Raw genomic sequence first — 12523 nt, forward strand, 5'->3', positions numbered from 1 at the left:
AATTCAACGTTACATCAAATCAATTTAATGTACATACAACTTTCCATTAAAATGGACACAGTCGTCATAATACAATTTTATTAGTAACTAATTGTTTTTGCGCTATTAATTTATGTACTAAAAAAGATCTAAAACAAGACTTGAAACATATACCGTAATTGCTTAATGAAATTTCATTATATCACATACTAATACATCTTGTGTTGGCTCATATTGATATTATACATCATTGGTATTATATATCATTAGTTTTAATCTCTTGAGCCTATTATTATTACTTTAGTATTATAGGTATATCATATTTTCTATAATTTTATTTAAAATTTAAGAAGGTAAAGTGCTAGAAAATAAAATATACATTCTAGAAGATTGTTCCGATATTGTTGCAATATTAAGTGCACAGTTTATTTTTATTAAATTTATTACATTGATACACGATATCATTCTAATATTGAAAATATTTTAATCGCAACTTTTTAAGCATTATAAAAAATAAAATAATAATTCGTTATAATAAAATTACCAGTTGCCATAAAAATCATTATTATTAATAGTTCATATACGAAATATAGACATTTTAACATGTTGAAGTCGCAATACGATGTCGGTTGTTGTTTTAACATCATTTAAGTTGCCAACTGTTACAAATCGAAATCGTCGCAATAGATTTACGATTATTGTCGCCATAAATAAAAATGCATATTTCTGACCTGAATATAGGTAATATAAAAAGAAAAAAGCATTAATCTCATTAGCAGTAATTTTGTGAAAAATGAAACAACGGCCGGTATTCATAATCAATTCTTATTTCAAGACTGTCTTAAGTAATGTCTTTTTTAAGATGTAATATCTGTGATCTAATATCTGTGATTGGTTTCTCTGTAATTGGGTATTATTTTAAGAGTGTATGTACTTAAGACGATCTTAATTATATAAAAATCAACTGTGAATACTGATAAGTAAATAAATCTAATTTTAGAAAGTATTGTATCATGAGAGAAAATGAAGACCGTGAATTTGAAAAAAAAATTAAAATGCATTGTGATAGATTAATTTCCAATCAAAACAGAATTTTCTAAAATTTTCAATTTATATCATTTTCAAAATAAATGGCTTATATGAAAATATTTACCTACGCAATCCCTAAGGCCCACACCAAACGGAATATATGTATAACGATGATGGGTTGATGAAAATCGTTCGGGGATAAATTCCAATGGCTTATACCAATACATAGGGTTACGATGAATAGCAAATATTGGAATCATAACGTAACATCCCTCCGGCAAAGTACACGATTCTAAAATTGGTAAAGCTCTTTTTCACTTTTTAACTTGATAAAATATTACATAAACTCATCAATTTACATGCATAGATTCAATAAGTGCTATAAAATACCAAGTTTTATATCTCCTGTAAGTTGCCGCGAAATGAGAGGCACAACAGGAAATAATCTTAAAGTCTCTTGAAACACCATATAAAGATATCGCATACTAAGGAGTCGTTGAACATCAATTTTATCATTATTAAATGTAACTAATATTTCCTGTCGCAGTTTTTCCTAAGAAACAAAATGTAAAAACAATAACCAATGAATATCTAAAAAATATAATAAATTAAATAATATTTTTAATCCTTAGTGCACACATTAGTTTTAGGCACTCTTAATATATACGTTTGGTCATTCGTTGTTTTGGCTTAATTTTCATCATTTTTACAAGTATATATAAATTATTAAACAATTTTTACATATATTTATGACATCTTTAGAAAGTATTTGTGCAGTTATATATTCCTAACACACATGTAGATAAATTGTTTTAATTAAGTTTTTATTAACAAAATCAGAAAAATGCACTGTTTGATATAAAAATATAAAAATCTGAAACAAAAATGTTTAAAAGAAAAGTATGGTTCAATATCTTAAAATTAATATTCCAAACTACAAGAAAAAAATTGGTTCAAATATCGGCTGTCCAAAAAGTTTAATTATTGAGTAATCTGAAAATGATACTTTTTTAATATATTATATATGAATAGCTATAAATTGAAGATTGCATTTACATTTTAAAACCATGGATTTTATTGCTATTGTGTTAAAAAAAATTTATAATTTATTAGGAAAATGTTCTCTATAACATTACAGACAATATAATATATAATATAATATTACTAACACATTTAGAATAAAGATTCAAAATCGCGTTTATTAAGGGCTAATATGTTATTTTAGGGGGAAATTCTTTTTTTTAATATTTTGCGAAATATTCTCGCAATACAACCAAGAATTAATTGAAGTTTCAAAAAAATTTTTTTACAGAAAATGTACACTCTGTACACACTTGAGTCATTTGTGAACCCAGAGGTGAACTTTTGAGTTATGCCAATTAAAGTATACGCACGAAAGACCGGTAACAGTCATAAAACTTGTTCTCTAGATGCCAAACTTTTTTAAGCAAAAACATCGATATTTGGTCATATTTGGTCTTAGTATTTAAAAAAAAAAAAAAGAAATGGGCAGGACACGAACGAAATGATCCAGACGTGTGTACTAAGGATTAAAATAAATTCAAACAATAAGTTAAATAAGTGATTATTAAACAGTTAGAAGTTATTTTTCCAGAATATAAAAGAATAAAATTTTTTTGTCTTATGTTATTTTTTACAGTTCACTGGAATTATATTTCTGTATATATAATGTACTTATTGTATGTTGTAATAATTTTACTAACTTGTACATCTGTATGTATTGCCAGCATAAGCATAATAAAGGATGTTGCTTCCGTAATAGTATTCTGAATCTGCAAAACATAAATTAATTATAATTCAAATATATTTGTGTGATTTTAAATCTTTATACAATAAATAAAATTACAGCAGCAAAAAAATTTCTAATGTCATCTAAGAAATTTTCGTCGCTCACATCGTAGGATTTGTTCGAAGCATTAACTCGAATTTGCTCTACACGATCGTAATAATTGTAAAAAATAGGCTTTAATTCTTGGATAATTGTCATGTTGTAATTGTTATATTGTAAAGCAGTATAATTTCCTGGCTTTCGTGGTGATATCTATATTAAATAATATAGCCATGTAGATACAAATGTAGATACAAATAATGTAGATACAAATGACAGTATTATTATATTAATAACAATAAAACAATTTTATTATAAAAACTATTGTAGATTATATTTCTACGTGAAATACTTTTATTATAAAAACATTACATCGTTTAGAAATATCAGCAATAAGATGTTTCATATTAAGTTCATGAATTTGCAACATATACTTCAATAGATATCTTATAGCTGGACTACTGTGGTTTTATTTGAAGTAATATTGTGATAAAATTTAAAGTAAAACATATTTGTTATATATAAATGACAGTATTTTTTTTTAAATATATTTTTCCTTTGTAATTTCTCGACTCGTTTTGTAATTTCCCACACAGCATCGAAAGTTTTCAAAAATATCTCAAAAATATTTCAACTGAAAAGTGAAATATTTCATAAAAATTGTGAAATATATCTGCAACATTTCTGAGATAGCTCTGAAATAGCAAAATTCTTGCACATGAAACCTTATTGAAAAGATGATGAAATATTATAGAGAGAGAATCTGCAATCTTTTTGAAATATTATCAAAAAAGTTTCAACTATTTCTAGTACTACAAAAATGATAAATGTATACTTAATTGATATTTAAATAATATTTATTATTTAATAAATAAATTTTAAGTACTTCAGGAAATGATATTTAAATATATATTTAATTGATATTTAAACAATATTTAAATTTATTATGTCATAATGATATTTAACATAATGATATTTAAATATATATTTAATTGATATTTAAACAATATTTAAATTTATTATGTCGACATATATATATTTAAATATCATTCCTGAAGTACTTAAAATTGTAATCTATTTACAGACTGCGCAACCAGCGCAACGCATCAAAATTTTTTTCGGTTTTAAAACATAATCAAATTTTTGTATTCTTTTTAAATAAAAATATATCACAAAAAGAGAGATGTAGCTAGTGAAAAAAATATGCGATCATAATAATTTATTATATTTGCTGGCCATAAATTGGCTTAATATGCATAGATGCAGATTGTCATAATGCAAGAGCCATTCCATGTTCTACAAACTGAGAATGTTACAAAGATCTGAATAAATATTAGAATTCATATACAATTATTAATAAGAACATTTTGAAGGCATTCCAGCTCAGCAATTAAATATGTACTGGCACTTAGCGAATTCATGAATTTTAATTCGAGAACATCATATGTGAATACGTATTAAATAGTTCTTAAAAACATTTAAAATTTACATTGTAGATAAAATCTAACACAGTGTTTTGAGCAATACACATTTGTTTTCTATTTTTAGTGAAAAAAAAATCCAATTTAAGCGTAACCATGGCTTTATTACTTTGCTATAAGCATCTTTGAACAACCTGCAACAATTATAGATTATCGAATAGAATATTGAATATCAATGATAAAGATGCAAATAAATTTACATACTCTTTCTGCTTATGTAATATGTCACGTTCATCTTTATGTGCTATTCCTTGAATACCCACCGTTGTTACTAGGAATTAAGATTTATTATTTTCACACATTTAATCATGATAACGTAGATCATAATAATAATAAATGTTTAAATATTCAAAGTAATTTATTATAAATCAAATTATAGATAAAAGTGTTCTTCAAATGTATTATTTTTATTAATTCTCACCTAAGAATATATTAAATACATATTGTGCTATATACGGTTTAAGATCAAACATTGGACCATCGACATTCTTTTCTAGAATATCCGTACAAAAATTGCTGTCAAAAAATGTTATATATTCGGATATATACTTGATATTCATAAGAGGATGTATTATTTTTCGTCGAAGCTTGTGAGATACACCTATTAATAGCACACAATATTGAACATAAAAAAGATATATTATCCATATCAAATCAATATTAATTAAGTCAATGTTAATTTCAATTCATATTAAAGCATTATTATTTATTATTACAAGAATTAAATAAAAAATACAATAGAAAATACAATAGAAAATACAATAGAATACAACAGAAAATAATAAATAAGAAAAATGAATATTTATCACATTAAAGGAAAATGAATATTTATCATATTAAACAAAGAAAATGAATATTTATCATATTTAAATACAATACAGACCTGAAGCTCTGATAATTCCATCACCAAGTATTGCTTCCCATGTTTGGGTCACTGAACTTTTGTAGTTGCCATTTACATTCGTGAGCACAAGCTGCATATTTAAATCAATGAATTTTTTGATATTAACTATTATCTTTTTACAAACTTACCTTATAATCTTCGGGTTTTGTAAGTACTATGAATATATCTGTCCCTACGATAACACGTGTAAGATTTCCGTACTTTTTAATAACTGCATCTATACAATCGATCAATTCTGCAAAGTTGTATAATTATATATAATATTATTTGCAAAATATTTTTGTAAAAATAATTTCAAAAACTTAATCAATAGTTGTAATGGTGAACTTATATAAATTATAAATAATTAACAATATAAATAATATTGCAATTATTTGTATTAAATATATTGAACAGTGTATTTGATACAAGTATTTTGATTCAATATGAAGTTTAACTTAAATAGATGTTTTATTGGGAGTACAAATAAGTTTCCACCGTTTGCAAAAGACGGCGCCACTAATAAACTATAGTTAAAATTGTTTGATGTAAAACGACATATCGTAAGATTGGACATCCGGCAACACCATAACCTTGAAATATTAGCGATTTTGTATCAGCATCATATATTTTTTTTGTATGAAAATGTCGAGTTTTGAGCCGAATAAGCGTCATTTACGGGAACTTTTAATTTACTTTTTTAATTTGAAGAAATCTGCAGCTGAGACTCATAGATTGCTTGTAGAAGCATATGGTGATGCTGCCTTAAGTGAGAGAAGTTGTCGTGGTTTTATAAGTTTAAGAACGGTGAATTTGACGTCGAAGACAAAGAACGTAGCAGAAGGCCGAAAGTGTACGAAGACGCGGAATTGGAAGCATTATTGGATGAAGATTCGTGCCAAAAAGAACTTGCACTTACATTAGGAGTGACTCAACAAACAATTTCATATCGTTTGAAATCATTGGGAATGATTCAAAAGCAAGGGAATTGGGTTCCATATGAATTGAAGCTGGGAAACGTTGAACGCCGATTTTTCACATGTGAAATGCTGCTTGCCAGACATAAATGAAAGTTTTGCATCGTATAGTCACTGTGATGAAAAATGGATCCACTACGATAACCCAAAGAAGAGGGACCTGGCCATGCTTCAACATCGACAGCCAAGTCGAATATTCATGAAAAAAAACTTATGTTGTATATTTGGTGGGATCAGCTTGGTGTCGTGTATTATGAGTTGCTCAAACCGAGAACGAGACCATTACTGGCTCTCTACCGAACACAATTGATGAGATTGAGTCGAGCACTCAAGGAAAAACGCGCCCACTACTCCAGGTATGACAAATTATTCTCCTGCATGATAATGCTCGACCACATGTTGCGGTGCCGGTCAAAACCTACTTAGAAACACTCAAATGAGAAGTTCTATCCCACCCGCCGTATTCTTTAGCATTGCTCTTTCCGACTACCACTTGTTCCGATCGATGACGTATGGCCTATCTGAGCAGCACTTCACATCATATGAAGATACCAAAAATTGTATCGAGGATAGCCTTAAAAGATGAAGCATTCTTCCGACGCGGTATCCACATGCTATCAGAAAGATGGGAAAAAGTAGTGGCTAGCCATTATGGCGATGGCCATTACTTTGAATAAAACATTATGTACCGTTCTTTCACAATAAATGCTTAATTTTTGATTAAAAATAGCGAAAACTTATTTGTACTCTCAATATAATTTGAAATTATGATTAAAGGCATGTTTATTCACCTTTATAATTGCAAGCAACTTGTAAAGAATCAACAAGGGATGAAAATATTGATGCACCAGGTAGCGAAATAATAAATTCTAAATTTTTTTTTAATTTGTAGAATTTATTCTTATTAACTTCAAAAATAAATGTCATAAACAAAATTATTACAACTGCTGTTAAAAATATATCTGTAAAAAGTTAGATAAGTTTATTTTTAATTAATTATGCATCTTTGCATGAATATATTGATCTAATAAGGGATAAATTAGCACTTTGCATTCATTTGTTCCTTTATAATTTTTTGCAATTGATGATAAAAAAGATGATAAAAAATTTCATATTTAAAATATAATGTAATAAGTTTTACATGTATCTACTAATATAAATATAATTGTACTTTTGAAGCTTCCACGGGTACTTTCTGTATAAAAACTATATGTTTCGCATGTTATCTCCGTATTCATTCTTGAAATGTTAACATTTCATAAACTGCAACGTTCACGAAACAACGTTGATATTTCACGAATATAAACACGGAAATACAATAACTCGCAAACACATAGCTTCTTTATAAAAATATAGTTATTAGATAATCATGCAGAGCGATAAAAGCCTTTTACATTAAAAAGCAATGGCCTTCGGGAAAAGTCGGAAAATAATAATGATTTGCTGAAATTATATTACGCATTATTTAAATTATTTAAAAGTTTCTTATTTAATAACAATAATCTTAATCATAATAAATAATAAATAATAAAAAGAAGTTTCAAGCCAGATTTTATTTCTTAGAACATACGTTTGGACCTTATTATTAGATAGTGTAAAGAAATTAAACACAAATTCGACAAAATTAATAAAACGATACAAATTATACAATTTATAGTTACGCAAAAAGTTGATATTTTTTCATATCTATCTTTCGCAATAATGCAATGATTTTCGTTCTGATAATATTATCAGTTATATTCTTCCATTATAATAGTCGCAATAATATAAAAATATAATGATAAAAATATTGAACATGATAAGTCATTAAATAAATACAATACAAGCAATTTGACTGAACTGATTTCAATTTTTATCTCTGATCGCATTTGCTTCTTGCGAATTAAATTGACTCATTGTTTCAATTATTGATTATATTCTGATTTAACAATCGCAGTTGAGAATGTGTTGGTACAGTTTTATTTAATGTCGCATCATGTTCAATATTTTTATTATGGACTTATTGCGACTGTTATAATAGAAGAATATAATGAATAATATTATAATATATAATAGATAATATATAATAATATATAATAGAAGAATATAATGAATAATATTACTACTAACGAAAACCACTGCATTGTTATGGAAGATAGATATGAAGAAATACTACTGTTAGCGCGTTCTTCCACATCTTTATTACGATCTACGAATAGACCTATAATGTAAAATCGACTTGACGTTTTACTACGCATGCTTACGTCACGTCTTCTATCTGTACTATTCTCTTCTTGTTCCTTCGAGCATCCTTTTGTAATGGCTACATGAACTCTTAATAAAGAGTGCATCAAGAATATTCCTGCCTTGTAGATTATTAATCGGCTTCATTTTCCTCTCCCGTTTCAATAACTACCAGCTTTTTGCGTAATTATAAATTGTATAATTTATATTTAACTGTTTTATTAATTTTGTCGAATTTGCATTTAATTTTTATTGAGGATGACCTAATAATAAGGTCAAAACGTATGTTCTAAGAATCTGAAATACATAAAAATCTGGCTTGTTTGGCCCTTTCTTATTATTTATTGTTTTCTTATTTATCTAAGTAACAATTAAATGTAAAATTTTTTCATCAAATGTTGATCTAAAATATAGTAGAAATTAAAAATAACGGTCGAATCTTTATTGCTTAAATAATTTAATTTTGAATTATTATGTACTATACCATATATGTATTTGCATATTAGACTGTCAAAAAAAAAATATTAGGATTTGGAGGTAGTGAACGATTTTTAAATCAAAGTTTCGATTTTCCTTAATATGTACATGTTTGATTTAATGCAAAAATAGCTTAATCCAGATTTCAAATATAATACTGTATGTTTTTTGATCACTGAACGCGATGCAATAATTTACTTAGCTCTTCGATATACACTTTAAGAAATGTAGCCCTATTAATGTGAAAAAAATGATCAAGTTTCAAATTTAAGTCGATTTTAGCAAGATTTCAACAATTCAAATGGGTTGTTATTCTCTTTCAATTGTAGGTCTGTTCATTCAGAACAAAATCCAGTTAGAATTTTTCCGGAACTTCCTACCAAGCCTTTAAAAATTTCATTTAATGTGTTTATTGTACTGGATTATTAATATGTTTTTAAGGATAGAGAAAACTTTATACAAGTATATCGCTTTCTAAAGTATATCGCTTTATAGTCTTGACATCCTCAAATGAAATATGCCTCAATTTGACAATAAAAAATTCTATATTAGAAAATAAAATGATTACAATAACAAAAATTTGATTTAATACATTCACTCCTTCTATTTCGAACAGTGTTCAATGTCAGTGTTCAATGTGTGTGTGAACACGATGGGAAAATCTGACGGTTTTATCTTACTAATTGAAATAAGCATTGAAATTGCTCTTCATTATTAGTTATTTGCCTATTAAAATTTTCAGTGAGAGAAATTGTACGTTCTTCAGAAAGAGAAGAATTGATTTTTTTCATATTCGACAAAGTTCTTTAATAAATTCAAATCATTGAATGGAGCGAATGTTGAAATTTTATAGGTAAATATGCCTCCAACCAACATTTGTGTATGTAAACATTTTAAATATATCTTTACAATAAACACATTAAATATGCGGATATTCATAAAAAAATCATATAATATATTTCATTACTATAATACAAAAAATATTCTATTACTTGTATTAATCCAGTTAAATGAAACTTTTAAAGACTTTGTAGGAGGTTCCAGAAAAATTCCAACTGGATCTTGTTCTGGGTGAACAGATCTACAATTGCAGGGGGAGTAACAGCCCATTTGAACAATTGGAACCTTGCTAAAATCGACTTTGAACTCAAAACTCATTTTTTTCATATTAATAGGACTATATTTTTTAAGGCGTATATCATAGAGCTAAATAAACTATTGCATCATGTTCAGCGATCAAAAAACATATAGTATCATATAATATCATATTTGAAATCCGGATTAAGCTATTTTTAATTATTATTATTAATTATTATTTATTATTATTATTATTATTATTATTATTATTATTATTATTATTAATATTAAATCAAATATGTATTAAGGAAAATCGAAACTTTGATTTAAAAATCATTCATTAGCGATCTCCAAATCTTAATATTTTTTGATAAAAATTTAGGAATATTTTTTTGACATGAAATAGAAGCTTTTGATTTAAATAGCCGATTAAAAAAAATTTTTTTTCTTGCCAGTCTATTGCATACCATATTTTAGTTCTTAGAACTGCGGGCCGAATTATTTTTCTGGACTATAAACGCAATTGAACTACTTTAATAATTGCGAATTGCGAAATTGACAAACAATTTTAATAATTTGATGCTCAATCACGCATCATATTATAAAGATATTAATATGTGGAAAAACTGTTAATAAAATTGCGAAAAATATTATTTCGGCCAAGAGTCAAACCCTCTCTTGTATTCCGTACGAGCGTCCTAAACCTTTATTTTAATTCATTTATTATAAATTTATAAATATATTCTCAACATTAAAGAATTAATATTATATATATATTTTGTATGTTGTGTTACTTATAATAAGCGTATCATAAGAGCATAACAAGTAACATTTTTTTAAATCAAATAACATTCTTATACTTACACATGTTTTTCTGCTCCTTTTTTATTTTTTTTATTTTCAATATATAAAAATATTCTACAATTTAAAGATCTTGATTTTATTTGTTACACGATTGTTACGATTATTATTATACACTTTATCTGTAAAAATGAAATACAATCAGAATCGGGTCGAACATCAGATATATTGTAATAAAAAAATATACTAACAGAAATAAGCTAAGAGATGCCTTATATAACACTAGCAAAGAATGACGTGAATAATGTTATACTGACTGATTTTAAATAACTTTGTTCGACTTTTTCATTGTACATTTTATAATATATGAGTTCAATTATATTCTAATAGAATCAGTAGCAATGTAAATAATTTATAATAATGTAAATAATTTTATTCATGACAGAAAGTTTAAATTAGTTCAAAAAAAGATAAAAAAAGTCATAACAGGTTTAAGTATGTATCTACTATATGCATAAATGTATTATTATCATCGGAACTTTACAGTTTTTTTTCGTAAATAAATTTTAACCAAGAGAATGGAAGTAACTCGTTACTTATAATATAAAATTACAGTTACAAATTACTTTTTTGGTAACTTTACTGGTAAATACTGCGTTACTTTTTTTTTTATAACGGTGACGAAGTTACATGTTTTTGGTAACAGTAATGAATTTTATTTTTATCGTTATTTTGCACATGATTGAACACGATACGACACAATCCACTTACATTATAAAAAAATTTCGTAAATTTACATATATACAATATGTAAAATAGATTACATGATTAATCCTGTAAATATAAAAAAAATCATGCAATTTTACAGAAATTATGTAATTCCACAAAAATTATGTAAATTTGCTTTTGTAAATATATCTTGTTTTATTGAAAATTATGTATATAGCAGGATATTTTGAATATTTTCTGTAATTATTCAAATTTTACTAATATTATATAATATAACAAACATTTTTCGCATATTGCTGTTAAATGTATAATAATATATAGTGCGAAATGTATTGTCATATTGTCATTCCTGTAATTACACATAAACATTGTAATTGTACTTCCACAATCTGCTTAATTACATACCAAGAAATTATTTTTATTTGCATATTGCAAATTTACAAACATATGGACGTTTACAATTATTATAATGGGTCTTAAAATTATCCACTAATAGTTGTAATTTTACACAAAAATTTTTTACAATGTATAGCGCTTGAGACTAGAGAAGCTCCTAGGCCCGTCCTCTGTGATTAGCGGTCGTCGATTTAAAAAAAAGTAACGGAAAAAAAACGAAAAGTTACTTTCTCAACTAACTGTAACGAAAGTTACTTTTAAAAATTTAATTAGTAACGATAATTTGTTACTTTTTCTACTCGGTAACTGTAACTTGTTACAGTTACTTTGAAAAAGTAATTTTCCCTGATTTTAAATATCTTTAAGTTTAATATAAAGTAAAGTTATAATAACAAGGCTTAATAAAATTAAATAATAATAATAATGAGAAGGATTATGAGCTTAACGAATATTTTAAAATTTATGTTTTATTATATTTATTACATGTAATAATTTTATATAGTTTATAGTACATAGACATAATGATAAAAACAATAAAAAGACATATGTTTCGACTCCGAATCATTATCAATGTTAATTGAAAATTTTAATTTAGTATTTACAATACAACTTTGTTTCTGCC

At 25.9% G+C, this 12523-nt stretch overlaps 1 protein-coding gene across 1 annotated transcript; it reads right to left on the reverse strand.

The window, feature by feature from the left end:
- Window positions 1-369: 369 nt before the first annotated feature.
- Window positions 370-7125, reverse strand: LOC105624855 (cytochrome P450 4C1-like). The gene is given in 12 exon segments (XM_012206207.1): window positions 370-710; window positions 1133-1300; window positions 1399-1561; window positions 2733-2801; window positions 2876-3070; window positions 4347-4412; window positions 4415-4472; window positions 4543-4609; window positions 4760-4939; window positions 5222-5312; window positions 5371-5477; window positions 6990-7125. Coding segments are annotated over 12 exon segments (1455 nt in total). The 3' UTR covers window positions 370-555.
- Window positions 7126-12523: the final 5398 nt, after the last annotated feature.

This window comes from Atta cephalotes, assembly GCF_000143395.1.
Source record: "Atta cephalotes unplaced genomic scaffold scaffold00091, whole genome shotgun sequence".
NCBI classification, from domain to species: Eukaryota; Metazoa; Arthropoda; class Insecta; order Hymenoptera; family Formicidae; genus Atta; species Atta cephalotes.